Source organism: Nerophis ophidion, linkage group LG01 (genome assembly GCF_033978795.1).
Source record: "Nerophis ophidion isolate RoL-2023_Sa linkage group LG01, RoL_Noph_v1.0, whole genome shotgun sequence".
Classification (NCBI taxonomy): Eukaryota; Metazoa; Chordata; class Actinopteri; order Syngnathiformes; family Syngnathidae; genus Nerophis; species Nerophis ophidion.
The window spans coordinates 76,574,390-76,599,115 of record NC_084611.1 but is presented as its reverse complement, the minus strand read 5'-3'; the positions used below and the strand labels follow the sequence as shown (position 1 = coordinate 76,599,115).

Sequence of the window (24,726 nt, the reverse complement as noted above, 5' to 3'; positions counted from 1 at the left end):
CAAATTCTATTTTAGTTTTGTCTCTCTTAGAATAAAAAATGTCGAGCAAAGCGAGACCAGCTTACTAGTAGATAAATAAAATTTCAAAAATTGAGGCAGCTCACTGGTAAGTGCTGCTATTTGAGCTATTTTTAGAACAGGCCAGCGGGCGACTCATCTGGTCCTTACGGGCTACCTGGTGCCCGCGGGCACCGCGTTGGTGACCCCTGATCTGTTTGATTATAAATGCCAGTATGATGCGATGCCTTGCCCGCCTTGTATCGTGCAAGTGTACCCAATGAAACGTGTGTTTTAGTGACATTACCAAAAAAAGATACACATATCAAAATAGCCTTAGTACAGTTAATAAATAATGCATAGTACAACTTGGACCTCCATGTTATTGAAGTCCATTATTTGCTTTATACAGTAGATCAACAGAGAACAACATTCAAAAAGTGTTTTGAGAGAGAAAAAAAATGTTCCCAAGTCAGTTGAATTACACACAGAGCCATTCGATTAGTACAGTATGCTTTCATCCACGTAAATACTAGATAGTTCATGTTGTATGCGACTATTTTCATGCTCATGCTTCTGCTGTTACAAGCAAGCAAGTACGGCTTTGCAAAGGCCACATGCACGTTTCCACTCGTCAGATTGGGGTCGTTTCCCCGACCACCTGCACATATACTTTGCTCCAAAATACTCTAAATGGAAGGTGGAACAGGTAGAAACATTTGTACTGCTGGCAAGTGATGTTTGTACTCATTTTCCGTTGATCTGCTTTTAATCGGTAATCAAAACACTGACAGGTTGAGTTTTTATCGACACATTTTTACATCCCTCTGTCGCTCATTAACACATTGTCGTAAAAGTAGTGATAAACGGCGCCGGTTGTAACAACTTGATAAACTTTTTACGTCGCAATTTTCGACCTCTCACACTCAGGTGTGGAAGTACTCGGACTGAGTTTTCAGAGTTTTGCCAGGATTTGAAAGAGAACCCCCAGAATGTGACTAAAAAGCAGACCTGAACGAAACCAGGGAGTGACGCATGACGTGGTACGCTTTGGATTGTGGTATATTTAAAGGCAAAACGACGTCATTGGCGAAATACCTCTGGACTTAAAACGTGTTCACCAATTTTTATCATTTATATATTTCTTTAAAGCTATATCTTTGATGTTTTTTTTATACTAAATCCAGCCAAGTAGTATTATTTTACGACGTGTACAGTAGATCTCCACTATTCACGGGGGTTACCTTCCAAGACCACCCCACAAATAAACAAGTGTAATTGACACATCAATAAAAATGTATATTCTTGACACTCTTAATAAATCCCAGGTTGTGCTAGCTCACTCCTCCTTTTCCAACACCCTTGTTATCTTAATGTCAACGTTATCCCCTGATTTTATACCAACATTTGCAATAAAAGTGATGACAGTAGGAAGGGGAGTCATACGGCTTCATTTGTCACGGTTTACCTGACACATGAAACGTGACAAATTGGAGGGGGGGGGGGCACTATCGACTTTAACCGTTTCTTAAAATGTGTTTTGTGCCGTTTCTAACTTTGACCACACCGTCAGTTCTTATGCAGAGTGGTGCTTGCCGTCATTTTCAGCAGACAAGCATTGCTGTATGATTAACCCCCTCCTCTTCCTCTCACGTGAGATCCACCCATGATCCACCCTCCTGCAGCTGTGGACTCTCTTGCCTCCTCCCACCGTCCGCCCCCGACCGTCGGATGCTTACTCCGTAGAAGGGAAAAAAATAAAAAATCTCAGCCCGGCTGCCTTGCTTCGTCGAGAAACGTGGCTTCCCACCGGAGACACTGGCGGTCACCACACCCGTGGCCACACCCCTCCGACTTACAGGTACCATATAATCTCACTAAAACACTAGTAACACGATAAGCACATAAGGGATTTTCCAGAATTATCCTAGTAAATGTGTTTAATAACATCTGAATCGCTCCCACTGCCATCGCTTTTCTTTTTTTTTCTAGTCCTTCACTCTCACTATCCTCATCCACTAATCTTTCATCCTCCCTCAAATTAATGGGGAAATCGTCGCTTTCTCGGTCCGAATCGCTCTCGCTGCTGGTGGCTATGATTGTAAACAATGTGAAGACGTAAGGAGCTCTACAACCTGTGATTTCACGCGCACATTGTGTGCTACTTCCGGTACAGGCAAGGCTTTTTTATTAGCGACCAAAAGTTGCAAACTTTATTGTGGATTTTCTCTACTAAATCCTTTCAGCAAAAATATGGCAATATCGCGAAATAATCAAGTATGCACATAGAATGGACCTGCTATCCCCGTTTAAATAAGAAAATCTCATTTCAGTAGGACTTTAAACAAGTTGAAAAACTTATTCGGGTGTTACCATTTAGTGGTCAATTGTACGGAATATGTACAATCTACTAATAAACATTTTCGATCAATCAATCAATCAGCAATTTAGCCAGCTCACAGTCACCATTATAAAATGTATGACCCGTCTGAACAGCAGACAAATTCCTTGGGCTGATGAGAATGTTTTTATTACATATGGTTTGTAAATGTGAAAAACAGACATTTAAAACAAAACGGTTAGATATGTTCTGTTAATCCACTAATGCTACTATAAGCTAGGTGGTGGTGTTATATATCATTTGTTTGAGAAATGTAACATCGAGCAAGTTGCAAACAACCCCTTTAATCCCCAAATAGGTCTCACACACTTAATGACCGCAGTTTAGATTTAAAAAATGTACTCACCACTAACGAATGCTAACAAAAGATGATCGATAGAACATGTGAAATCCAAGTATGACTCAGCATTTAGCCTAGCCGTCAACAATCAACACAGCGCTTCTGTCTGCTCAGTGTTGCCAACGCCTCAGGTAGGAGAGTCGCTATTGGCTGTCCTAAAAGTCGCTAGATGACGTCATCGTCTCATTTGCATATCGCATCCAACGGACGCTGCAGGGAAGAAGATTAACGTCGGAGGAGAGATTAAAAAGTCAGTTTTGAAAAATGCTCATTTGGATTAGAACTGCAGTAGATTGTTTTTCTTCTTTGAATTCAAATAAAGTTTGCTCTGCCTTGTCAAGAGTATCAAATGTGATCAAAAAACTGGAAGGTAATGAATGAGGTGATACCAATAATTTTCTAACCGATTCGATATCGCGTGAAATTCAGCTTGATATTGGCGATATCGATCCGATACCGACACTTTGTGCAAATATACCAAATGTGAGAATCCTTATGACCTCAGAGGTTCAGCTTTCTTTCAGAAAGCAAAAATAAGAACGAGCTTAAAAAGTATATGTGTTTCTGTTAGAGGAGTTCAACTGTGTTCCAGTTCCATTCACACATTTAAAAAACACTTTAAGACCATTGTCTTGAAAAAATATATCACTTTTGAATCAACATTGTAGTTAATACTATGATTAATGTTAATTAAAAACTAAACGTGGGATATAAATGATAATGGTAGTATGATTGTTTGTATATATAGCAGTGGTTCTTAACCTTGTTGGAGGTTCCGAAACCCCAGCAGTTTCATACGTGCATTCACCGAACTCTTCTTTTGTGAATTTTTTATTTTATTTTTTTTTTAATTCAAGACAAAGTTATGTTTTTTTTTTCCTTGTGTACAAAACGAACCGCGCATGAACTCACAACAAATTACACACCTGCAAATCAGTGTGACTTCTGCTGTTGCCGTATCCATGATACGCCGATATGGAGAAGTTTTTATTTACACGATAAGTTAATACTTGCTAACACTTCCGATTTTTGGGGAGAATCCCGAATTCCAGTGCCCTTCCCGAAAATCTCCCGGGGCAACCATTCTCCTTTAGCGTCCTCTATAACCTGTCGTCACGTCCGATTTTCCTCCATACAAACCGCGTGTCGGCGCATTCACATCATTTATGTGGCTTTTACACACACATAAGTGAATGCAAGGCATACTTGGTCAACAGCCATACAGGTCACACTGAGGGTGGCCATATAAACCACTTTAACACTGTTACAAATACGCACCACACTGTGAACCCACACCAAACAAGAATGACAAACACATTTGGGGAGAACATCCGCAGCGTAACATAACGTAACAAATACCCAGAAGCCCTTGCAGCACTAACTCTTTCGGGACCTACAATATACACCCCCGCTACCACCAAACCCCGCCCACCTCAGCCACGCCTGCTCCACCCCCCCCCCAACCCCCCACCTCAACCCCCAGTCCCCCCAACTCCCGAATTCTGAGGTCTCAAGGCTGGAAAGTATGGATGAGTCGGGTGTGTCTTGACTGGCTCCACCGAGCCCCTGAGGCCGACTCACCGAACACCTAGGGCAGGGGTCAACAACGCGGTGCCTGCGGGCACCAGGTAGCCCGTAAGGACCAGATGAGTAGCCCGCTGGCCTGTTCTAAAAATAGCTCAAATAGCAGCACTTACCAATGAGCTGCCTCTATTTTTTAATTTTTATTTATTTACTAGCAAGCTGGTCTCGCTTTGCTCGACATTTTTAATTCTAAGAGAGACAAAACTCAAATAAAATTTGAAAATCCAAGAAAATATTTTTAAAGACTTGGTCTTCACTTGTTTAAATGAAATTGAAAATACAACCTTAAAAATTATTTTAGGATTTTTAAACACATATACCTTTGTACCTTTTAAATTCCTTCCTCTTCTTTCCTGACAATTTAAATCAATGTTCAAGTATATATTTTTTTTATTGTCAAGAATAATTAATACATTTTAATTTAATTCTTCATTTTAGCTTCTGTTTTTTCGACGAAGAATATGTGTGAAATATTTCTTCGAACTTATTATGATTAAAATTTAAAAAGAATATTCTGGCAAATCTAGAAAATCTTCAGAATCAAATTTGAATCTTATTTCAAAGTCTTTTGAATTTCTTTTAAACTCTTTGTTCTGGAAAATCTAGAAGAAATAATGATTTGAAATATAGCTTGGTCCAATTTGTTATATATTCTAACAAAATGCAGATTGGATTTTAACCTATTTAAAACATGTCATCAAAATTCTAAATTAATCTTAATCAGGAAAAATGACTAATGATTTTCCATAATTTCTTTTTTTTTTTTTTTTCAAAAAGATTCGAATTAGCTAGTTTTTGTCTTCTTTTTTTCGGTTGAATTTTGAATTTTAAAGAGTCAAAATTGAAGATAAACTATGTTTCAAAATTTAATTTTAATTTTTTTCCTGTTTTCTCCTCTTTTAAACCGTTCAATTAAGTGTTTTTTCATCATTTATTCTCTACAAAAAACCTTCCGTAAAAGGGAAAAAAAATGTATGACAGACAGAAATACCCATTTTTTTAATTTACATATATATATATATATATATGTATATATATATATATATATATTTTTTATTTTATTTTTTTTTTTTAAGTGTGTATCAAACTGGTAGCCCTTCGCATTAATCAGTACCCAAGAAGTAGCTCTTGGTTTCAAAAAGGTTGGTGACCCTGCCCTAGGGTTCGATCGAACCCAGGTTAAGAACCACTGATATATAGTATATAATTAGTGCAAAGGTTTAAAACGTGTGCAATGTTATTTCACATGCCTTTACTGTGTATATAATTGAGCTACGATCATGTTGTGTATAATGTGTATTTATAATATGTTGTGCAAAGAACATTTCAACATTTTCAGAAGTAAATTTTGTACTTGACATTGCTTATAGGGTTAGGCGCAATAAGTTTTCAACTTCAGCCTAAACCCTTTCGGTCTGCAACATTTTTCATTTTCAATCTATGAATGTATAACTGTTTGTTTTGTTGACCATTGACAGAAGAACAATAAACTTGAACTTGTGTACGGTAAAATATAAAAAGTAGTGTATTTCAAGTGTTGCTGCTTTTGGGCAATTATCTTTAAAAAAAAAAAAAAAAAATCACAGGACAAAACAAATGACGGCCTTATTCAGCACTGAATGCGTTGTCTTATTCATATTCAAGAATCCTAATAGCCTACAACAGGGGTAGGGAACCTATGGCTCGCGAGCCAGATGTGGCTCTTTTGACGACTGCATCTGGCTCTCAGATAAATCTTAGCTGACATTGCTTAACACGATAAGTAATAAATAATTCAGCTGGAAATAACAGTGTTAAAAATAACGTTCAAATAATACAACATTGTCATGCATTTTAATCCATCCATCCGTTTTCTACCCCACCTGTTCAAGCTTGCGGGTGGCTGAGCCAACCCCGGCTGTCGTTTGGGGTACAAGAGGGTCGCATTATGGAAAGAAGTATTTTATTTATAATTGGTTAGCTTCAGAATAACAATGTTATTAAAAAGAATAAGAGACTTAGTATACTCTAAAAATGTTTGTCTTACTTAAAAATGCACGCATTGTATTCAGTGTTAGAACAAATATTATATGGCTCTTACGGAAATACCTTTTCCAATATTTGGATTTCATGGCTCTCTCAGCTAAAAAGGTTCCCAACTCCTGGCCTACAATAAAAGGACACATACATTTGCTGTTTTATCAAACAAAGTGATTCATTTTAATTGCCAAAATTGACTTGCACATTGCGTACTTATCTTGGCAGAAGGAAAAATAGTTCCTACCAACCACGTTGAATTTAGACAATATCTCAATGATTTAGTTACTTTCCACTGTGATCCTGATAATAATTTACATTATCTCAATTAGCTAAAATATCAGTTTTTTTTTTCTTGAGGTTAAAACTTTTGGAAGTAGTATTCCACCTTGCACAACCCACACACTTGCACTCGGAGCACCCGTAATATATATGACAGGTGGCGCTGCTGAGTCAATTCAAGGCGGTCAGAGCAACGTTTTTTTCGCGCATGGATGCCGTAGCGAAAAGTTTTTTTTTTTTAAATAGCAGGGTGATGAGCAAAATGGTGGACAGAAGAAAGGGTAAACTTACAGGTTGGGCTTGTTTCCCTTCGTTGTAGATTGCGAAATACGGGTACTCTGAGTGCAAGTGTGGAATATAACTGCCAATGTTTCAACTAGCAGAAAATCCTTTTTTTACTTGCAGAAAAGCATTTTTTAAACTTGCAATTCGTTATTTTACTTACAGAACGTTTTTGTTATACTTGCAGAAAATTGTTTCTATATGTGCAAAGCTTTTTATTTTACTTGTAGAAAATGTATTTTTTATGTGCAAAATGTTTTTCATTGAAAATGATTTGTTCTTTTACTGGCAGAAAATTATGTTTACACTTGGAGAAAACTGTTTTTATAAGTGAAAATCTTTTTTTTTACTTGCATATTTTTTTGTGCAAAACGTTTTTTAATTGAAGAAAAAAAATATTGTTTTGAATAGAAAACATTTTTTATTTTTACTTGCGAATTGTTCTTTCACGTGCAGAAAATAGTTTTTATATTTGCAGAGAATTGTTTAATACTTGAAAAGTATTTGTTTTTACTTGGAAAATGTTTGTTTACTTGCTAACTACTTTGTCTTGTTATATTCTTATTTTACTGTTATATTTTTGTTCCCATTGTTGCTTTTTATTTTTCATTCTTATTGTAATATTTCTCTATTTTGTTTCCATTTAAACCCCCATTATTTACTTTTTACTTTTTTAAATTGATGTCAACTCTGTACACTGCTGCTGGAATTTAAATTTTCCTGAAGAAACTCTCTTGAAGGAGTCAATAAAGTACTATCTATCTAGCTATCCAATCATTTTACTTGCAAAAATATTTTTGCACTTGCAGAAAATATAATCTGTTTTTTCCTCACAGAAAATAGTTTTTTTCATTGAAAAACTACTTTTTTCTAACTCGCGAGGTGTTCTTTTACTTAAAGAAAATAGTTTTTATACTTGCAGAACATAGTTTTCATACTTGCGAATCTTTTTTTTACTTGCAGCGAATATTTTTTAACTTGCAGATTAGGTTTTTTTTTTTACTTGAGTAATTTTTTATAATTGAACAAAACAGTTTGTTTTTTTTACTTGTGAATCGTTGGGTATGAGTCAAAACAAATGTGTTTGTGGGGATTTTCGCAGTAATTTCACTCCACAGATTGGGAAGTTGCATTGATTTATTTTAGAATAAAATCGACATTTACATTTCGCTCTGTAAACTATGGCGGAAACAGTGGGTATTTCATTTGCTGTCTGCTCTGAGTCTGACTGCAGCTGGGACTGCTGCGTGAGGCTACTGTCAACCTTACCGCCTCTGAGAAAGGGGTTAATGAAAGCTCTTGCTGCTCATTGAGAACATTTACTGCAGGGAGAAAAGTGCTTTCATGACTCCAAAACATCTAAAAAAAAAGTCTGTAGATTTGTCGCTAATTGATTGTTAACAGTTGGCAACACTGGTAGTGCCACGTCACTCTGCCTGACGGCTAGCTGTGACATGCGGTCCTAAGCTGCAGTATTCATAAATGATTACTGACTCAGAGTGAATGACAAGCAAAAAAAAAAAAGACTTAAAAACAACCTATTTTTGGAGAAAAAATACAACCAGTAATTGGCAACAATAAAAAACCATAAATCAATTTTGGGTGGCTAAAGAATCTGCCAATTTGCTGGGATGTGAATGCTGAATGGCGAATATGCACGGATCCACTGTACACTTGCTCAATTCTAGCTGAGAACTTATGACATCATATTCCTTAACAATCATATAACAACTCCAAACCGTCGTGTTAGAAACCCACAGCACCTCTCCATTTTTATAGCGCGAATAAAAAAATAAACATGTTCCCACAACAAAATGGGATTGAAAGAGCTGCAGTGCGACATATAAAGTGTTCAGACGTTGGTGAAAAGCAAAAGTGGAAGACAATGTGTGTGAGAAAGAAGTGTTAATAATGTATAAAGCCATACAGAACATCTTTCATATTTAAACGAGGCTTCACTTATAAGTGACGAGCTTGCATAAATACATTTTGGGAGGTGGGGGGTGGGGGGGTCAGGGCATACACTGTATGGACAAAAGTCTTGGGACACATCTCAATGAAGTTTGTCATCACAAACGATTGAACACTTGTGGGGACACTTTGGGAAGGCCCTATGTCTGTTCCCAGTGCATAAACAAAGCAAGGGCCACAAAGGCATGCTTGGATGAGTTTGGTGCGGAAGCCCATAAATCACCGTTGGATGAACCCGTACTGAGATTTTTGAGCCCTCTCTCAGGTCCAACACCGGGGACCTCTGACCTCCCAAATGGACATACGCCAGCGATTAACCTTGCATAGCTGCAAAGGGGAGCTATATGAAGAGTTCATGCGCAAAAAAAACAAAAAAAGCCATTTTGCGCATTTTTTACTTGTGACTACCACTAACTAGTTCGCAGTACACCAATGTTTTTTAACCACTCGTTGATTGGGCGCGACTGCTCTCTACAGCAGTGGTTCTCAACCTTTTTTCAGTGATGTACCCCCTGTGAACATTTTTTTTAATTCAAGTACCCCCTAATCAGAGCAAAGCATTTTTGGTTGAAAAAAAGAGATAAAGAAGTGAAATACAGCACTATGTCATCAGTTTCTGATTTATTAAATTGTAAAACAGTGCAAAATATTGCTCATTTGTAGTGGTCTTTCTTGAACTATTTGGAAAATAAGATATAAAAATAACGAAAAACTTGTTGAAAAATTAACAAGTGATTCAATTATAAATAAAGATTTCTACAAATAGAAGTAATCATCAACTTAAAGTGCCCTCTTTGGGGATTGTAATAGAGATCCATCTGGATTCATGAACTTCATTCTAAACATTTTCTTTAACCTCAATATTTATGGAACATGTCCACAAAAAAAAATCTAGCTGTCAACACTGCATTGTTGCATTTCATTTCCCAGTTTATGAACTTACAATCATATTTTGTTGAAGTATTATTCAGTAAATATATTTATAGAGAATTTTTGAATTGTTGCTATTTTTAGAACATTTTTGAAAAATCTCACTTACCCCTTGGCATACCTTCAAGTACCCCCAGGGGTACGCCTACCCCCATTTGAGAACCACTGCTCTTCAGGGCCACAAAAAAATCTTTCTAAGCTGTAATACACTTTTCCACCACTTGTGGCAGTAATGACTATAACAAACAAAGAGAAGAAGTATTGAGCTAAAGTCAAAGACAAATGTATTTTAAGCGCAAAAATGATGACTAAAATGCTGGTGCTGTATTCTCATTTGCACTCACATTTTATTGACAGTTTATTTAAAAGTATGTGAATGTTATTGTTCATTATTCATTTAGTTTAAATGCATTTATTTTTGCGCCGCTTAATTGTATATACATTTATTTTTTATCAGTTTTTTGAGTCCCTTCTTCTGCAGTATATTTGATTCGTATATATTTTCGCAATCTGCCTGACCTAAGAATTGATAATAATATTTGTGATGAACACATGCTCTTATATCATTTGAAAGGGTTAATCCTGTTAAACTAATGCTATGCTAGATATAATTATTGAGTATGATTACATTTGACAGTAAGATTACTAATTTAGTCGTGATATTTAAAGGCCTACTGAAACCCACTACTACCGACCACGCAGTCTGATAGCTTATATATCAATAATGAAATATTAACATTGCAACACATGCCAATACGGCCGGTTTAGTTTACTAAATTACAATTTCAAATTTTCCGCAGTTTCTTGTTTAAAATGTCGCGGAATGATGACGTGTGTTTGTCACGTTATTGGTTAGAGGGGACATATTATCTCAGCACCACTTACGGCTAAAAGTCGTCTCTTTTCATCGCATAATTACACAGTAATTTGGACATCTGTGTTGCTGAATCCTTTGCAATTTGTTCAATTAATAATAGAGACTATAATGAACAATGCTGTTGGTGGAAAGCGGTGGATTGCAGCTGTCTTTAGCAACCGAAACAGCCGGTGTTTCTTTGTTTGTTGTGAAGCTTTAACACAGAGCGGTCAAGCCAACATGTTTCTCTACGTCAACCAGCATGTTTTTGGATGGGAAAATTGTGATATTAAGTTGGCTCTTACCGGAAACATCAGTGGATTATGCATCCTCCTGCAGTAGCTGTCATAAAAGGCAGCTGTGAGCTTGGCTCCTCGGCTTCTCTCTGAGACACTGGCGTTCACCGCAGCCATCCGACTTTGAGGTATGTCTTTACAATCTCACTAAAACACTATTAAAACAATAAGCAGACAAGGGATTTTCCAGAATTATTCTAGTAAATGTGTCTAATTACATCTGAAACGCTCACACTGCCGCCGCCCGGAGCCGTCGCTTTTTATCTATTTATTTATTAAAAAAAAAATTCTAGTCCTTCACTATCAACATCCTCATCCACGAATCTTTCATTCTCGCTCAAATTAATGGGGAAATTGTCGCTTTCTCGGTCCAAATTGCTCTTACTGCTGGTGGCTCACATTATAAACAATGTGAGGATGTGAGGAGCCCTCACACCGGTGACGTCACACGCACATACTTCCGGTAAAGGCAAGGCTTTTTTATTAGCGACCAAAAGTTGCGAACTTTATCGTTGATGTTCTCTATTAAATCCTTTCAGCAAAAATATGGCAATATCGCGAAATGATCAAGTATGACACATAGAATGGACCTGCTATCCCCGTTTAAATAAGAAAATCTCATTTCAGTAGGCCTTTAAGTGGGCCCCTCTGTAGTGGAAAAGCTGGGCCCTGAGGTCAAAAAGGTTTTGATTGAGAAAAACCCCTACTTTACACCATTGTCTACCGGTAGATAAAATCGTATTTTCCGCAGAAGCGAAGCAACTTATCTTTTGCATTTAACGTTTTACTTCAGAAAGCGACAAGCGCCCTGCCGTCTTTGCAGAACATGTTTGTGCTGCAAAGACAGCAGGGCGCTTGTTCGCTCGTTTCGTGTCTATTTTGCCGTGATTGTAACTAAATTAAAGCATCAATAATGAGTAACTTTGATGAAATCTGTGAGCGGATATTGCCCTCGCCGAGTTGCCGCAAAAAGAGACGCTGTCCTGATAAATTTGTGAGAGCAAGAAAGGTCAAAACAGTGTGGTGGGAAAAATGCAGTGTATTGCCTTTGTACATAAAGCATAGGATATGTGTGTAGCGCCTACTCTCTACAATGATGAACTGAATCATGTGTTTATTCCGCTGTTGCTGTCTTTTGATGCAGCAGTCAATGGTACAATGTTGAGATGCGGCGGTCAGTGTAAGGTGTTTGTTTGGATGGAATGCATTTATTACAGTGAAAAAAATGATCCGTTTTCAGGGCACCAATACGCATTACTCTGTTTTTGCAAAGAAACATTTAGACCAGGGGTCTGCAACCTGCGGCTCTTTATCGCCGCCTTAGTGGCTCGCTGGAGCTTTTCAAAAATGTATGAAAATAAAAAAAAGATGAGGAAAACATATATTTTTGTTTTTATAGGGTTTCTCTGGGAGGACAAACGTGACACACACACCTTCGTAATTGTTAGAAATCCCACTATTTATATTTAACATGCTTTTCTGATGAGAGTATTTGGGAAGTGCCATTTTGTCCTACTAATTTTGGCAGTTCTTGATCTCGCCGGAGTTGTCTCATTTTGTCCACCAAACTATTTATGCTGTGCGTGAATGCACAAATGTGAGCTTTGTTGATGTTATTGACTCGTGTGGAGTGCTAACCAGGCATATGTGGTCAGTGCATGACTTCAAGCTAATCAATGCTAACATGCTATTTAGGATAGCTCTATGTACATATTGCATCGTTATGCCTCACTTGTATGTATATTTGAGCTCATTTAATTTCCTATGTCCTCTGTGTATTTAATTTATATCTGCATTTCTCATGACATATTATCAATGTGTAATATTGCCTGCATTTCAGCTTGCATAGATTGTCATAAATCCATTCGAAGAAGACAGCCCGCCATTTTCTTTAACTTGGACATTTGGCCATTCCGAGCCAGTAATATCTAAACCTTATATCACCCAGAGCTGTCACCATGTTGAACTCTAACTTATAATATTAATAATAATAATAAACCCCTGTACAATATCCTGCCCTAATACCCTACTGTGCAATACTACCCTTCGAGTGCAATACATCCAACACTGATTATTATTTATACTTCGGTAATTTTGTCTTGTTCTATATATTGTACAGTATTTTGTATTTCTACAGTGTTTTGTATATTTACAGGATTACTTGTTATTTTTATTGGATAGTAGTCTGTTTGTTTCAATTGCTAGTTTTTCCTTTATTACCTCTTGTGTTATTTATTTTACCCCATATTTGTTCCCACAACCGCACCTTAAGTTGGAGTCTTTAATCTCGTTACATGCAAATATAATGACAATAAAGTCTATTCTATTCTGAGAAGCTTCTGTTTTACTAATGTGTTCCAATGTTGTAAAAATGGGAAGAATGAATATTATACAGTATTTCCACATTTCTGTCAACGAAGATTTGTGTAAGCCTGCGACACACACAAGCTAATATAGACACTTATGTCATGTGTTGCCTTCATTATAACACTTATATATGGCTTTTTAATTTTTTGTGGCTCCAGACAGATTTTTTATTTTTTTTAATTGTTGGTCCAATATGGCTCTTTCAACATTTTGGGTTGCCGACCCCTGGTTTAGACGTATGTTTTTACTGCAAAAATGTGTACAAATTTAAAAAATATTTAACTTTGTGATAAAATTCCAGTTTTCAAATGGAGACTATCATAGAAACGATCCAATTGCAACCCATATCATCAAGAAGGCTTTTTCATCAAAAAGCGCTATCAAAAAACATTGATTTCCTCGAAACAAGGACAGTCGGTTTTTGCACATTAACTCTTCATATTTTCTTGTGGGTCAGGGGTGTCCAAAGTGCGGCCCGAAAACGCACGAGTCGGTTTTTCTCATGTAAAAACTAAATTAATTCCTCATCAGAGAGATATTTACACTATTTCGGCGATAACAAAAGCTAAGGTTTGCTTCCAATAACTTAACATAGCTTGCCCTTCATTGCATTGTTTTTTGCAGTATTGATGTACAAAAATGTATCAAACTACCGCCCCTCGTACACATTCTACAATTTTTTTGGCGAGTTTGGACACCCCTGCTTGCAGAACGGGCCGCTGTCCCAATACTTTTGTTCTCCGTAAACTCTTTGGCATCCAGTTTCAATCTCATGTGACCGCACGGTTCATGCATGTAAACAAAAGGTCGCCTCATAAAAAGCCTCGTTCGTCCAGGCCTTTGGCTGTCACCGGGTTCCATTTTGCAGTGGGCTTATTGCTCGTATTACCTGGGAAAATATGAACATAGACACATCAACAATTATATAAGCGTTGTGTAAGAGACAAGAGACAGCTTACTTGATTCGGGTTTGGCTTTTTGCACATCTGGCGTGTCTGCGGCGAGAGCGGCGTCCCGTCGCTCGGACGCGCCCGCTGCTCGCGGCACCGTGGCCAACAGCAGCAGCGGCCTCTGGTTGTGGTACTTGAGACGGTACGTTTCCGTCATGCAGTTGTCCACGTTGAAGTACGTGGTGAGAGAAACCTCCTGAGAAGACGCCGCCTGCTCGGCTCTGTACCCCGGCAGTCTGTCGTCGCTCTCGCACGACGACGGGGTGCTCCTTTCCGGTTCCGAGCCCGACTTGGAGCTGGCGTCCGAGAAGGTCCGCAGGCCGGATATGTCAGGCTTCCTGTGGGGGCTGACGAAGGATGAGGTGGAAAGGCGAGGACTCGCTTGGAAGGGTTCTTGAAGCGTCCTGGAGCGGAAAACGGCCTCGCTTGTTTCGCCCTGATGAGGGGAGAGCCGCTGGCCGGGTCGGAGGTGAGGAGAGCCTGTCGTGCTCAGCTGGAGAGGTTCTGTGGCGGCGTTGCCGGGGGGATGATAGGCCAGGGGGACGTGAGGACACTGCGAGTTGGGGGCGGCGGCGTCGTTGGAGCGGTAAGTCTCTCTTTCCTCAGGCTCGGAGAGAGCAAGGTCATCTGAGCTGTTCCACTCCGAGCTGCTGGTCTTTGTGACGTGCCTTGGGGCCGCACTTTCCCCCGCGTGGCCTCGACTGCTTGTCACCTCCTGCTGCTCGCTCTGCCTGTTATCTGGAGCCACGCACTCTCGCTCTGAAGCCTTTCTGCTGTTGCTGGAAGTGTACTTGGACTTGCGCCTGCACCACAGTCACAGAGAATGACATCATCAACAATAAGGCGACGTAACATGAAAAAGGCAACTGTACTTCTTCTTGGTCATCCAAAAGGGGGCTTATGATAAATTTACTCTTTTCTGACTTAAAAATCTTGTTACATTGCTGGATACTCGTGTTAGACCAGTGGTTCTTAACCTTGTTGGAGGTACTGAACCAGTGGCGTCGGTAGACAGATTTCACTGGGGCACGTGCCCCAGTGTTGATCTGCAGTGCCCCAGTAAAAATTTCACCAATAAAAAAAAAACGCTTTAGTTTTTTAAGTCTACATAACATAGACAACAGCGCACATACTACTTAGTATGGTAATTGTTTGCTACTGTATTCACCCCACGTAACAATGAGCACATGGCTAATTAATATGGTAATTTATTCACGTGTGGGTCGAGACTTAAGTTGAGGGAGAGAGACAGAGAGAGAGAGAGAGAGAGAGAGGATGAGAATCACTGCGTGAGGTAGGTAACGTTAGCCAACAACAATTTGTTAATTATATTCTTTTGATTTTAATTTGACTCAAACTGTAACTCCTAGATGGATATCACAAAGTTATTCGCTCGCAGCAGGGAAGATGCAGCGAGGAAGGAGAGATGTAAGTGAAGTCCTAGCTAGCTAGGCAACATCATTGTCTTAAGTTGATGCTAAGTTAGCTAACGTTATTCCTTGTATCAAGACAAACATATTCATTTGCTGTACGAGCTGTCGGGGGGGATTTCCAATCAACATGAAACATAATGTTGGTTATTGTCTGCTGGTTCTGCTCAGGAACTCTGCATCAATGATGATTTGGAGTCAGCATGTGTGAGTTGAGTGCTTCTCAAATGGTTTATCTTCAGGAAGAAAAACATTTTTCCATATCATCAAGACGTGAGCCAAATTTTTAAATCATTCAAGATTATTTCACAGAAAAATAGCACAGTAGAGTTGTCTTGTTAATCGGTGTGACTTTGACTAAAATAATCTTGTTTTGTCACCAGAAAAATGGCTACAGCTAAAGCATCTGGTTTTGTTTCCAGAAAAAATAGTAACATTTCTGTATTTGTTTTCAGAAAGATGGCTGAAAATATCGGGTTTTGTTGCACCATTTAGATTTAAAAAAAATATATTTCCATGTCTGTCCTGAGTCCTCCTCCAACTTGTTAGTCGGTTTGCCTTTTGCTAAAATACTCACTTATAGTCACTAGAAAAATGGCTAAAAATATCTGGTTTTGTTGCCACAATTTGATTTTTTTCTCCCTAAACTTTTTTTTTTTCATGCACACATCTGACTGCGACTCACTGAAAATGACACACAATCCACTTTTATGTCACGACCCAGCAGTTGGGAACCACTGGTCAACTGTATAACAGTTACGGTAATATTTCCATGTCTGTCCAGAGTGATTGACCACTTTGCAAAAATGAAAACGAGACGTTACAGTTTACTTCTCAGAAAATGATTCCCTGAACAGACACACAACAGTTGTTCATTTATTCTACTACTGTGGCTTTATTGTTTTGTGTATATTTGATAGTTTTGTGTATCTGAAAAAGGATTAGCCACATTGCCATAAATGTAAATTAAATAATATAAAAGAACCCAGAGATGTAGGGGTGCTTTATTTTTTGTTTTACTTTTGTAGATGTTAAATTTGCAGATGATTACTGCAATATATATTTCAAAAAGATTAATTGCTCTTCCTTTTTGCTTTTACAAGTAGCAGTTTAGAAGTCTGGAGTAAAAAAGTGCACAAGTAGGTCAAATGCATTAGTTAATTTCAGGTGGTTAATCAAAGATCCATACAACATAATCTGATATGATTTCATAGTTTAAAGCACTATTTATGTATTTTTTATGATAAAAAAGTGCTAAAAATGTTTTTGCTTGGGCGCTTTGCACGCTCACATGAATTATTTGTGCCCCAGGTGTGCCCCAGTACAGTATTAGGTCTAGTGACGCCCCTGTACTGAACCCCACCAGTTTCATATGCGCATCCACCAAACCCTTCTTTACTGAAAAATAAAATGTTTTTTGAATTCAAGACAAAGTTATATGATCTTTTACCAGTGCTCAACCGTTCATGAACATCACTTTGTTCGATTGAAAGAACAAAACCAAAACAGTGCATGAACTCGCAAGAAATTACACACCTGCAAATCAGTTTGGGTTCTGCTGTTGCCGTATCCCAAAAATGCCGATAGGGAGAAGTTTTTATGTACACGATGAGTCGGATGTGGCTTGAGTGGAGGCTCTACCGAACCCCTGAGGCTGACTCACCGAACCCCTAGGGTTCGATCAAACCCTGGTTAAAAACCACTGTGTTGGACCAGTGGTTCTCAACCTTTTTTCAGTGATGTACCCCCTGTGAACATTTTTTAATTCAAGTACCCCCCAATCAGAGCAAAGCATTTTTGGTTGAAAAAAAGAGATAAAGAAGTAAAATACAGCACTATATCATCAGTTTCTGATTTATTAAATTGTATAACAGGACAAAATATTGCTCATTTGAAATGTTCTTTCTTGTACTTTTTGGAAAAAAAGATATAAAAATAACAAAAAACTTGTTGAAGAATAAACAAGTGATTCAATTATAAATAAAGATTTCTACACATAGAAGTAATCATCAACTTAAAGTGCCCTCTTTGGGGATTGTAATAGAGATCCATCTGGATTCATGAATTTAATTCTAAACATTTCTTCACAAAAAAAGGAATCTTTAACATCAATATTTATGGAACATGTCCACACAAAAATCTAGCTGTCAACACTGAATATTGCACTGTTACATTTCTTTCCACAGTTTATGAACTTACATTCATATTTTGTTGAGGTATTATTCAAGAAATATATTCATAAAGGATTTTTGAATTGTTGCTATTTTTTAAAATATTTTTAAATAATCTCACGTATCCCTTGGCATACCTTCAAGTACCCCCAGGGGTACGCGTACCCCCATTTGAGAACCACTGTGTTGGACAATGTCAAAGCATCCAATCACAAGGTTTGCATGCAATTTTGGAGGCCTCTGTTCACAGGGTTTTGCAGTCTAGTTACGTTGTGATGTCACAGTGAGGGGGAAGCACTTATTGAGACATTAAAAGGGTCAGATTATGACATTTTCTACATTACAAACACTTCCTTGTGGTCTACATCTTTGATTCTCAAATGGGGGAACGCGGACCCCTGGGGGTACTTGAAGGTATGCCAAAGCATACGTGAGATTTTTTTAAAATATTCTAAAAATAGCAACAATTCAAAAATCCTTCATAAATATATTTATTGAATAATACTTCAACAAAATATTCAGTGTTGACAGCTAGATTTTGTTTTGTGGACATGTTCCATAACATTTTGATGTTAAAGATTTATTTTTTTGTGAAGACATTTTTAGAATTGAGTTCATGAATCCAGATGGATCTCTATTACAATCCCCAAAGAGGGCACTTTAAGTACCCGGGCAGTATAGCTCGGTTGGTAGAGTGGCCGTGCCCGCAACTTGAGGGTTCCAGGTTCCATCCCCGCTTTTGCCATCCTAGTTAATGCCGTTGTGTCCTTGGGCAAGACAATTTACCCACCTGCTCCCAGTGCCACCCACACTGGTTTAAAGGTAACTTAGATATTGGGTTTCACTATGTAAAGTGCTTTGAATCACTAGAGAAAAGCGCTATATAAATATAATTCACTTCACTACTTCTATGTGTAGAAATCGTCATTTATGATTGAATCACTTGTTTATTTTTCAACAAGTTTTTAGTTATTTTTATCTTTTTTTTCCCCAAATAGTTAAAAAAAAAGACCACTACAAATTAGCAATATTTTTGCATTGTTATACAATTGAATAATCAGAAACTGATGACATAGTGCTGTGTTTTAATTCTTTCTCTTTTTTTCAACCAAGAATGCTTTGCTCTGATTGGGGGGTACTTGAATTGAAAAAATGTTCAAAGGGGGTACACCACTGAAAAAAGGTTGAGAACCACTGGTCTACAAAACATGTAATGGTGGTTCTTTGGTCAAAATTTTGCAAATATTATGTTTTACGGACTGTTTCCAAGCCACTTTCTGACCGTCTTTTCAGAATATGCCGTTTTGTTTCTTATTTAAGTGGCTCCACTTTCACTGCGTCTTCTCCCCGTCATCTTTGTTGTAGTTTTAAGCACTTCCATATGGATTCTACTGACAGATAGAAGTTAGAACTATAAACTACTTTGCATTAGAAAAGGCAACAGCGGAGGATGTTTGTACAAGCCAGTCTGCCCCATAACAAGAGGATAGCGAAAAAGAAGGAACTTATTGACTACAATAACAACGTTTGGGTAAATTTAAACAATATATTCATAATCCGCTGACGTCCCCAATGGCAAAATCGTCACCAATGGGGCAAACTCAAATGTAAGTGTGACGGAAGGCTAGATTGTTTTACCAAAGGGAAAACATGGATACCTTTGACAAGACTTCGGGATAGGTTGATTGGCAACACTAAATTGGCCCTAGTGTGTGAATGTGAGTGGGAATGTTGTCCGTCTATCTGTGTTGGCCCTGCGATGAGGTGGCGACTTGTCCAGGGTGTACCGCCGCCTTCTGCCCAAATGCAGCAGAGATAGGCTCTAGAAAATGGATGGGTCTTTAAATTCATTTTTCAAAAATTAATTGGAAAAACTTTTAACAGTCTTTGGAACAAAATATCGAATAGTGTCCAAAGTGTGACCCAGGTATTTTTATTGTCCCACATAGAAATAAAATGAAACATTTCAAAATGGCTTCACGGTGGCAGAGGGGTTAGTGCGTCTGCCTCACAATACGAAGGTCCTGCAGTCCTGGGTTCAAATTCAGCCTCGGGATCTTTCTGTGTGGAGTTTGCATGTTCTCCCCGTGAATGCGTGGGTTCCCTCCGGGTACTCCGGCTTCCTCCCACTTCCAAAGACATGCACCTGGGGATAGGTTGATTGGCAACACTAAATTGGCCCTAGTGTGTGAATGTGAGTGTGAGTGCTGTCTGTCTATCTGTGTTGGCCCTGCGATGAGGTGGCGACTTGTCCAGGGTGTACACCGCCTTCCGCCCGATTGTAGCTGAGATAGGCGCCAGCGCCCCCCGCGAACCCAAAAGGGAATAAGCGGTAGGAAATGGATGGATGGCATTTCAAAATGACAGTAAATGTACAAAGTAAAGAAAAAGAAAAAAAATACCAATAAGATACAGAAACATAATTTTTTGGGCTGACTTAGACAAACTTTATTGTTTCCCAAGGGAATTCGTTTGTTTGTTTTTTTCCGAAAGCAGTTTTAGTCCCCTGCACTTTTTAGCATCCAAAAATAACTTATGCTATTCAAAGAAGACAAGTCAAACACTAGTGCCAGGCGGAAAACGGCTCCTCAGGCTAAAGCTCGTTTCCCTTTAGACCGCCCACAGGCTCATTGATTGGCGTTCTAGCACTGACGTTTCTTGCTAATAATTGACAGCACGCAGCAGCTGACCAATCAGCAGCCAGATGCTCCAACGGGCAGTTTGAGTCGATGCAATTGGGGAGACAAGTTGGCCTAAAAATAACCATTTGAATCCTGAGCAATTAAAATAAAATAAAACATAAAAACAAGAGGAGCCTTGTGCTTCACTTAAAGGTAGCTATATTGTTGACATATGGTATTTTTTTTGTAGCTGTCACCGCTAAGAGAATAAAATGCTGATTATAACACTCTTTGCATCAATCCCTGGTAACGAAACAATTAAGAGCCAAGTATTTTGATGCAGAGCACATGGTTTGAAACCCCAGCCAGGTCGTAGGAGGTAATCTTTAAATAAATTATCATTCAATCTCGACAAAAAACAAATTAAAGTTATTTACGTAGTTCTATTTTTGTTTCAAAAAATAAATTATTGAACAAATTGTATAATATTTATTCATGTATTAAATCCCTTCAAACCAAGCCGCGGCACTGTACTCAGGCAGTACTGTGCTGATCCCAGCCCCCCCAACACATTCATATTTCATCTCTGAAGATATAAGTTAAGAAACTCCACCAGTAAGTTTTGTTTGGTCTTTCGGCTGAATGCTAAAACCGTATGAAACAGCCATGACTTGGAATGTACAGTACTTAAAGGCCTACTGAAACCCACTACTACAGACCACACAGTCTGATAGTTTATATATCAATGATAAAATATTAACATTGCAACAAATGCCAATACGGCCTTTTTAGTTTACTAAATTGTCATTTTAAATTTCCCGCGAAGTGACCTGTTGAAAACGTCACGGACTGTTAGGAAATATTAACGCTGCACACACACACAGCTATAAGTAGTCTGCTTTAACCGCATAATTACACAGTATTTTGGACATCTGTGTTGCTGAATCTTTTGCAATTTGTTCAATTAATAATGGAGAAGTCACAGTAGAAAGATGGAGTTGGAAAGCTTTAGCGTTTAGCCACACAAACACACGGTGATTCCTTGTTTGAAATTCCCGGAGGTGAAACTTTACTATGGATCAGAGCGGTCAAGCGAACATGGATCCCGACCAAATGTCAACCAGCAGTTTTCGGTGAGAAAATTTGTGGTAAAAAGTCGCCACTTACCGGAGATCAGCTGAGCTTGTGCCGTCCGTACAGCTGCCGTCGACTTCCATCAGACACTGGCTTCAAAGCACACGTGGATACACTCTTCCGACTATCAGGTACTATTAAACTCACTAAAACACTAGCAACACAATAGAAAGATAAGGGATTTCCTAGAATTATCCTAGTAAATGTGTCTAAAAACATCTGAATCCGTCCCAATGCAATCGCGTTTTTTTTTTTTTTCTAGTCCATGCTATCAATGTCCTCAAACACGAATCTTTCATTCTCACTCAAATTACGAGGGAAATTGTCGTTTTCTCGGTCCGAATAGCTCTTTTTGTTGGAGGCTCCCATTAAAAACAATGTGAGGATGTGAGGAGCCATCAACTGGTGACGTCATCGTCTGCGACTTCCGGTAAAGGCAAGGCTTTTCTGTTAGCGACTAAAAGTTGCGAAATTTATCGTAAATGTTCTCTACTAAATCCTTTCAGCAAAAATATGGCAATATCGCGAAATGATCAAGTATGACACATAGAATGGACCTGCTATCCCCGTTTAAATAAGAACATCTCATTTCAGTAGGCCTTTAAATGTGGTTCATGACAATCAACCTAACAAAATAAATACCTTGAATTTGGACTGCACTTTAGATGTGAATGCGAAACTGGGTCGTGGTTCTTTCCCTGAGGTTTTGCCTGATGTTTACCTGCAACACATAACAGAGGTGAGGTTGAAAGTAGAAGATAAAGAGAGCATGATTCTATTCACTGAGGTCAATCTTGAGTTGAAAGGTACCATATTTTCAGGACTACTTGTACATCTATTAAAGTCCACCTTTTTTCATGGTTTGGCTGGTCCTACGACTTACAGTCAGGTGTGACTATCATGTGAATGTAGGATTAGTAAAGGGTTGAAATTGCCTGGAACTGTTGTAGGTGCATGTACAGTAGATGGCAGTATTGTCCTGTTTAAGAGTGTCACATGCTGTTTACGGCAGACGAACTGCCTTACGGTAGAGTGGTAGACGTAAACGTGACTGCTGTTGTAGTTTGTTGTTACTGCGCTGGGAGGACATTAATGAAACTGCCTAACAATAAACCCACATAAGAAACCAAGAACTCGCCCTCGATCATTCTACAGTTATAATGTCATTTGGCAGACACGCTCTCAGACACGTCACTCAGGTCCTCATGGAGCTGGAGGGGGCGTGGCCTCCAGCTCCGCCTGAATTTCGGGAGATTTTTGGGAGAAAATTTGTTCCGGGAGGTTTTCGGGTGAGTCGCTGAATTTCGGGAGTCTCCAGGAAAATCCGGGAGGGTTGCCAAGTATGCTTACAGTACATATCACAATTATTTTAAATGTTAAGTTATAGTGACATGAGCCAAAGAGTAAACATTAATGTCCATAGCCGCAAAAAGAGCACTCAAGGCTTGTGACAACTATATTTTGTTGCTGTACTAGTGGAAAAAAAATAAAAATGCCTCCCAAAGTAAATTCATATTCTGCTTAAATTACAAACTGCAAGTAGGCTATAAAAGGTAATTCAGCAGCATAAGTAAAGTCACATGTTAGCTGTTATGTCTTACAGAACATTAACAAACATAAAATTAGAAATAACTTTTATTTTTATTTTATTTTAATAAATGCAACTTATAGTCCAGTGCGACTTGTACAGTATGTATTTTTTCTCTTTTTGGAGCATTTTTGTGACGACCGGGTCGCATCGTAGTGCGGGGTTCGTTCTCCCAGGAATGCAGACGGGCTTCGGACACAGCATGCAGGTAGGAAATGATTTATTTATAAATAACTCAGACGGTAACAAAGAAAACACGCACTCATAGCACTAAGGCAAAAACTAAAAGAGCTAGCATAGGAGCTAGAAGGTAAAAAAACAGGAAACAAATGTCGTCAATCTGTTGTACAAAAACAAACTAGGAAGCCAGTCTGAGTGAGGCCAGGGCAAGGACTAAATAGCCCTCTGATTAGTGCCCGGGCAACAGGTGCGCTACCCGGGCACTAACCAGAGACAGGTGAATGTGATTTGCCGTCGTGGCAACTGAGACAAACAAAGTCAAGAGGTGCTGAAAACACAAGTGAAGAGACAACGTAAACAAAATATGATCCGGGCAGCGGATCATAACAGTTTTGCCTGGTGCAACTTCTACTTCGGGGCGATTTCAAGTCCGGAAATTTTGCTTGACTATTTAAAACACAGTAACTATACAATTAGTCACATTCTCTGCATAACTGAACTAAAAGAGGGACGTTATATAAGTTTTGGTTATTCATTTCTGGAAACTGGGGAATATTTACAATATTACATTACAATTATTATTGATTGATTCTGAATAAAATACAATTTCATAAGTGAAATAGGTAGATAAATATATTCACTCCTATTTTTTTTTCCTGGTTACGTGGCCACATGTTGCTAGGTAGAATGTGTGCAGGCCCAAAGGCACTGCAGTGGGACCTTATTCGTCGTTGGTAACGCGGTTCAAAATGTCTGAAAATTGAATCGTATGAAAACCCAAGCAATGTATGCATATCCAATTAATTAAACAGACACACAAAATTTACCATACAACACATTTTCTAGGGAATGACGACACTTTTACATGCAAGAAACAGTCCAAATACTGTACATATATTTGATGAAAGAAAGAAAGAAAGAAATTAACATCGTGGAACCATGAATTGATTAACGTGGAACCCGACTTAAACAAGTTGAAAAAGTTATTTTTGTCATGTCTTTGTGATCATGTCTGTTTAGTTATGTTCTGTTTTGTTTTTGACTACATTAGTTCCTGTTTTTGCGCACTCATTTGTTTTGTCACCATGTCTACCAATTAGTTTTCACCTGTCTTGTCACGCACCTGGTTCATTTCAACTCATGCACCTGTTAATCACCACAGCATTTAAGCCTGTAGTTGCCAGGCAGACAGCCTGGCGACATCACCTTCTACTCACCTTCTGCCACCCTCGTAATCCATGCTAATGAACCATGCTGCCTTTTTCATACTCTTTTCTCGGTCCAAGTAAGTTTTCTTAATTCACGCCATAGTTTACAAGTTTTGTTTTAT

General features: G+C 38.5%; 1 protein-coding gene across 2 annotated transcripts in view; it reads right to left on the bottom strand.

Moving 5' to 3' along the window:
* Positions 1 to 7,533: 7,533 nt before the first annotated feature.
* usp53b (ubiquitin specific peptidase 53b) overlaps positions 7,534 to 24,726 on the bottom strand; it is a 109,270-nt gene continuing 92,077 nt past the window's right edge. For both annotated transcript variants that reach the window (XM_061911844.1, XM_061911845.1), the window contains exons 15-17: positions 22,271 to 22,349; positions 14,282 to 15,075; positions 7,534 to 14,211 (exon numbers count right to left, since the gene is read on the bottom strand). In XM_061911844.1, coding sequence (XP_061767828.1) covers positions 14,135 to 14,211; positions 14,282 to 15,075; positions 22,271 to 22,349 — 950 coding nt within the window. In that variant the 3' untranslated portion in view covers positions 7,534 to 14,134. The remainder of the gene's footprint in view (positions 14,212 to 14,281; positions 15,076 to 22,270; positions 22,350 to 24,726) is intronic.